The 6,693-nt window shown below is 41.7% G+C and overlaps 1 protein-coding gene across 1 annotated transcript; it reads right to left on the bottom strand.

Moving 5' to 3' along the window:
* Positions 1-1,901: 1,901 nt before the first annotated feature.
* klf4 (Kruppel like factor 4) lies at positions 1,902-5,465 on the bottom strand. The gene is made up of 5 exons (XM_007558959.2): positions 5,098-5,465; positions 4,859-4,967; positions 3,436-4,309; positions 3,054-3,224; positions 1,902-2,662 (listed from the first exon to the last, which is right to left on the bottom strand). Exons 1-5 carry the CDS (start codon positions 5,100-5,102, stop codon positions 2,487-2,489), a joined length of 1,335 nt encoding a protein of 444 aa, XP_007559021.1. The 5' UTR covers positions 5,103-5,465; the 3' UTR covers positions 1,902-2,486.
* Between the last annotated feature and the right edge of the window lie 1,228 nt (positions 5,466-6,693).

Below are 6,693 nucleotides of genomic sequence, written 5' to 3'. Positions count from 1 at the left end.
ACATGTGTGTCACCTTCTGTTTGTCTTTATTTTTACATCATGATATATGTTACATTTTACAAATGCAACTCACTACATTTTTGCCTTCCCTTATATCAATTCCAGTGAAGAGACAAACTAGAGGGCATTTCCTGTTGTAAAAAAACAGGATGATTTAGCTGAATAAACCTGCAGAGGGCAACGTAGACCACAAAATGTTTCACATGATTTAACAGCGCCGACCTGAAGCTATGCAACAAATGAATGTCGATACTATATGATAAGTGTCCCAACATGGGTGAAGCTCATATTTAATTTAACTACATCTTGGTTTTTGTCCCCCTTTTAAAGCTTGCGTACAATTATTGGTACCTTTAAATAATTCCATGTATACCAACTTGGAAAAAACGTGTTGCTACTAGAAGAATAAGGTAGGAAGATAATGGTCAGGCTATGAATATTAAAAATATAAAAAAAATAATCTGGAATAGGAACAAAGTATGTTAAAATTTCGAGTATACTATTTCTAAAGTAAAATTATAAATTGTTTTGATACGTGTGTGTGTGTGTAAAATATATGTATACATACACGTATATTCTTTTTGTGTTTAATTTGTCTTCTTGAAGGGGCATTTTCTTACATGTGTAGATGCACAGATGGTTTATTCATTTTCTGTTTTTTTTTTTTATTTATTTTTATTTTGGATAATCCTGAAATTGTCATATCAATATGCACCATATGGTTCTAAATCTGTTTTCCATTGAGAACTTTTTTTTTCTAAATTGTTGCGGTAGTATTTATTTACAGAAAGTCTTTGAGAGGTTGTTGGATAACCTTTTTTTTTTTTTTACATTTCTTTTTGCACTGTCATGTTACGAACTCATCAATTTAACTGCAGTTTTTTCAGCTCAGGTGCATATTTTGGTTTGTTTTTGGACTGGATTATATTAAAAATCAGTTGTAAAATGCTTGCAGTTTGAATGACTTACATCCTAAAGCTTCCCAAGTTTTGGAAGCACTGTTTTAAAAGAAATGAACTAAATAAAACTCTTTCACAGCCTCTGCTATGAGGATCCCAAAATAAAACAAACATCGCTGAGTCATTAACCGGTTAAACTCGGTTTACTAAAGCAGAGTTTAATTTTCGTCATTAACCCACTAACATGGGAATATTCAAACAGCAGTTTCATGCACACAGCAGTGTACAAATAAGAAATGAGAATACAAAGACTGTCATTCTAGCTTCATTTTGTGTTTTTATTCATATTGACTCAGCAGAGAGCAGCAATCAGATCTGGTGTCATCCTTGAATGTCCCGTTTTCTTTCCTTTGACAGGTGGAAAGAAAAAAAAAAAACATGCGGAAAAGGGAAAACTTTTTAAATGGCAACGTTGTGCTGGTTTGCCTCTCCATATGGGACGATTATATTGTGTAGGATGCGACTTTGAGTCACCGCTGCCATTTCAAATATAAATGTACTGCTCTGTTGCGGTTTCGCAAAACGTCTAATGACCACATGCATCTCATCATGGATTTGAATTAGCTAAGAGTATAAATGCCACCTTGATTTTCTTAGTTCAAATACATTTTTATTTCATTATACTGTAAAATACAAAACAATAACAAAACATTTTTATGTACAAATGTACAAAGTTTAACATTATATTACATATTTTGGCTATAAACAAAAGCAAAATCTTTGTTCAGAGTTACTCATTCAATACAAAAATACGAATGTTTCATATAAATTATTGCACTTTGCAGCTGCAGTGCATTGTAGATTGCCATCGCTGTTTAGAAAGTGTTCACCTGAAGTCATACTTTTTGGAAGAAAACACAAACAACTAAATGGCACTTTTATTTTCATTGCTTCACCCTTTTCTTTTATCTATTTTCCATCATCTTTGGTACCTTTTTTTTCCTAAAAGAAACCTTCTCTATTACTCAGCACCATTCTGTATAAATTAACATTGTACCTGAAAATAAATGGCTTTGCAGGTGAAATGGGATGATAAATATCGCTGTGTTTATTAATACAGTTTGTTTTAAACAGTGTGTATTAGGAGTAAAGTCTGCGATGGTGTGTTGCTCGCTGCTAGAAGGCCTCTGGAGATGCTTTGTCTGTTGCTCCTGGTTTCCCTGAATTTTCCAGTTAAAATCCGCTGGCACCTGGTCCACCAAGTTTTGTCAGTTAAATAAGACAAATTCCAGTTTGGTCCCTTTTTTTTGTTTTGTTTGTTTTGTTTTATAAAAAGGTTTTACAACCCTGGCTTTGAGGCCTCGTCGAGTCACCTGCACAACGTGAGAGGGGCTCTTAAAGGAGTAATGCTTTTTTTTTTTTCTTTGTGCCATGAACACCACAGCGTGTCTTGCTGCTCGACGTCAGCTTGAAGGCAAGTATTGGTAAAAAAAAAAAAAGTGTTCAGGATTCTGCAGACATCATATATATATATATATATATATATATATATATATAGCCTTCAGCTTTTGTCGTCTTGTCTGCGTCTCATAGGTGTCTCTTCATGTGGAGAGCAAGGTGGTCCGACCTGGAGAAGGCCCGGTCGCATTTCTGGCACTGGAAAGGCCGATGACCCGTGTGTTTCCTGTAGTGGCGAGTGAGCTCATCGGAACGTGCAAACTTCCAGCCGCAGCCCTCCCAGTCGCAGTGGTAAGGCTTCTCCCCTGTGATAACAAAAAAACACACACACACAGAGCAGTTAGCACCATCCCTAAGGTTGAAGTAGCCACCTCCAGCTAGAAAAGAGGTCCATCCTGTCCTGCAGCTCCTCCGTAAAAGGCCTAGCACTTGTATTTGAGCAGGGATCAGTGTCAACCTGTTTGGCTGCACCTGACAAGCAACTCCCCTAGTCCATCCCCCACCCTTCTATGAATGTGTTTGTTCAACAACATGCAAGTGATGTGGCCTGTTTTTCTGTAAATCCACAATGAAAGCCTTAAGCTGAATAGCTCTAGATAACAAAAAATAAGTATGATTAACGAGCGAGGCTTCAATGTGCATGCCTCATAAAGTAAAAGGCAACAGGAGAAGGAAAAGCTGTAAAGGGAGCTCTACCTGTGTGTGTGCGGTGGTGTGCTTTCAGGTGGGAGCTCTTTGTGTACGTTTTGCCACAGCCAACGTAGTCGCACGTGTGCGTCGCCACCCTCTTCCTGGGCCAGGAGCGCCTACCGCGTTTGGGCTTCGGCTCCTCGGGCAAGCAGTCCCCGCTGGAGATCATGAGACCCTCTGTAGGGTGAAAGGATGGCCAACATAGTCGCCATGAAACATTAATATCATACCATAGAAGAATAAAGATCTTAATAACAGAATTCGCTTGTGCAGTCGGTTTTGCCAAAACTACCGTTTCTTCTCTAAAATTGAATTTATTGAATAGATAAACTCTCAGCTGAACTGGTTGTACAAAGTAATTGATACTGCAAAGTGGTGTGCCAGTCACCTGGGTACTGCATGGACGAGCCCTGAGGGTAGGAGGTGTAGCCCTGAGAGGTACCATGGTGGTACCCCTGCGGAGGTACTGGGATCTGAGAGAGAGGGTGGCCCAACTGGTGCTCCCGGCCAAGAGGATTGTCTGGAGAAAGGGATGAGGACGAAGACAATCTAGTGCTGGTCATGGTCCTCCCATTCCCTGGAAATGCGTGAAGATCCAAGTTGCTGGGACGCTGTTGCTGGCCTGCCCGGCCATGAGAGTTCACCCCTGCCAAGTGCAGGTCGATGGGCTGTGAAATGGTGCAGTTACTGGGGTTCTCCCGCTTTATCCGGCTGCACACGAAGGACGGCGAGACCCGCGACGGAGCAGAGTCCGATGCCGTGCCGACGCAGGCCTTGCCTACAGTCATGCTTTGGCTGTACTCTCCCATGTCCATTGTTGTCTTGACTACAAACTTGCCATGGAGGCTAGGGGGGTGGAGGTATGCTGGGTCCAAATCAGGCCTCATGAGTTCTGCCACAAAGCCTCCAGAGGGCGAAACGTCACTGATGTCTGGGATGGTGTAGAGCAGCTCGCTGGCAGTGTCTTGAGGAGAAGGAAGTTGGTAAGATGAGGTGAAGGAACCTGGGGAAGATGACATGGCCTGGGCAGAGCTGCACCCCATGGCGTCCTCCTGCTGTTGCTGTTGCTGTTGCTGCTGCTGCTGCTGCAAGATGGAATTGGACAAAATAAAATCATAGTCCAAGTCCAGATCTGGCTCAGTGTCCTTCTTGGACATGCTGGTGCTTGTTATGCTGGTGGCTGTGGGGTGGTCTGGGTCGCAGCAGCTGCTTCTCCCCGGCACACTTGGTCTCTTAAGATGGGACAACTCCTCCTTCCATTTCTAGAGATAAGTTACAGAAACCAGATAAGAAGCTTGTTTGTGTCGAGTTACCACTAATTACAAGAAACTCGTACCTATTTATGTCCTGCTCTACTTTAAAAGAGTCCAAAACAAGGGAAACCGACTTGTGGACAAGTTCAGTTCAAGAAAGAATTTAATGAAGGGTGATATTTATGAAAGCTCAGCAACACAGCTCAGTCAGGTGGAGGAAAGATCTTTGGAATGTGTACTGGCTGGAATACTGGAATTGATTCAGAAAGCATAAAAATGGGAAAAAGAAAAACAATAAGTAGGCTTGGATAGGCACTCGGAGACATCGTGTAGTCAGATAATATTCTTTCTAGGAGTTTTGCTGGAAACCATGTGTGCTTTCCCAGTTTGAATGCCTAGGGTTGCCTGTATAAACTGGTGCACGCCCCAGCAGTGTCAAGCCTTGACTGCAGTAATAATACGGGAGCTACACTGAGAAATAAACACACTTTAAATAGAGGACTATAAGAGATTCCCTGATGCCCAAAGTCTATCTGGCAGGCAGTAGGGTATACTCACCAGATAAGCACCTCCTATGGGTCTGCTCTTGTCAGTTGGTCCGCTGGCAAACGTGGAAATAGATGGGAGAAGCGTGCCACAAGCCATCTCGACGTCATTTGGAGGCTGCCTGAAATTACACAGAAAACACCGTAAATCCCCGGAACGATCCTGCAGGAGGAGGCGCTGCGCAGGCTCCTTTATATTCCACAAGCAAGACGATGATCAGGCGATGTTGTGAAAAAAAAAAAATGTTTCACCTCATCAGTTAGAATCGACTCTAATTCTTCTTGCCGCGGACTGCACTGGATCTGGTAGGAATAAAATCCCCTCGTCAGAAGTGTTTCAAAGTTTCTGCTCCGCACCGCACGCCGCACTTTGGCTCCGGGACATGCCGCCGCTAGATTGGGCGCGCCGGTGGAAAAGAAAAGCATACAAAAAAAAAAAAAAAAAAAAAAAGGAAAAGAAAAAAAAAATGGAGCTAGTTGTGACTGATTGGAGGCTGTTTTGAACGGGGAAGACAGAGAGGCGACGAGCAGGGGAATCCCTCCCGCCAGTTGCCTTGCAGGGAGACCGGCAGTCTGAGTGAGGAAACAGCGTGAGAGAGGCATCCTTAAATCTAAATCATGGGAAACGCCTTCTGTCGCCCGGCAACGGGCGCAGGAAAACATTAGGGGGGGGAGGGACGAAGAGTGAAGGGGTAGGCCGAGTCTAATGGCATAGAGAAAAAAAAAGTGTGAGGCACAGCGAGGTTTGTTTGTATTCATAGCAACGGTACCAATCCTTGCTGCTTTTATTCTTGTAAAAAGCCATTTAGGAAGTGCAAATTTCCAATTGCAACACACAAACTGACAGGAGAACATAGGTAGGGACGATTAATGCGGACACCTGCAGGCGCACACATCACCTGGAGAGCCGAGATAAATAATACTTAGTAAATAATGGAAATATAATTATTATTAATATAGATGAGTACATTTTTTTACATTTACTTTTATATTAGTTAATAACACACACACACACACATATATATATATATATATATATATATATATATATATATATATACGTGTGTGTGTGGGGGTGTGTGTGTGTGTGTGTGTGTGTGTGTGTGTACATGTACGAAAGTTGTGTATATAAATATTCACATAGTGCAGTGAATATTGCTTGATAATCTTGGCGTATTGTCCTAATTTGAGGAATAAAAGCCTCCATTGTCTATATCCGCAAGTAGATGCGGGGTTAACCCTGGACAGGTTGCAGTATAAAATGGCAAAGCACAGAAGGGTAGACGGGACAAACAACCATGCTCTCTGACACTCACTGCTGCAGCCAGTTTAGAAAGACCAATTACCATAACTTGCATGCTTTTGAACTGTGTAAGGAAGTTGTACCTGGGGAGAATCTAGGTACAGTGAGACCGTGCAAACTACAACACATTACCCACACTGAGCCTTACTGTGCCACTGTTCATCCCGAGGTATAAACAAATCCAGGTATTTTGATAAAAAAAAAAGGTTCCCTGTTATTGTGTGTTGTTTGGATTAATTTTAACTTTTACACAGAGCTCTGTGAAGCTGCTAAAAGTAACTCATGATGAATCATACTGTAGGATGCATTATGCTGTGGAAATGTTTTCCTCTGTTTGGGATTTGAAATCCGGTAGGAGATTATGGGAAAACGGATGTGACTAAATGCAAGAGAATCTTCAAAAATATGTACAAGGCTGCAAAAACTTAAGTGTGGATGTAGGTTCACCCTCTAGTACACAACACCGTGTGTATGAAGACATATGAAGAAATATTAATGATGGCTATCTTAGAATAAGAACTTTGAGAATTTCTGGTCGCTTAAAA

Source organism: Poecilia formosa, unplaced genomic scaffold (assembly GCF_000485575.1).
Source record: "Poecilia formosa unplaced genomic scaffold, Poecilia_formosa-5.1.2 Scaffold100, whole genome shotgun sequence".
Lineage (NCBI taxonomy): Eukaryota > Metazoa > Chordata > Actinopteri > Cyprinodontiformes > Poeciliidae > Poecilia > Poecilia formosa.
Note: the sequence above shows the minus strand (reverse complement) of the source record. Positions and strands in the feature narration are given on the sequence as shown.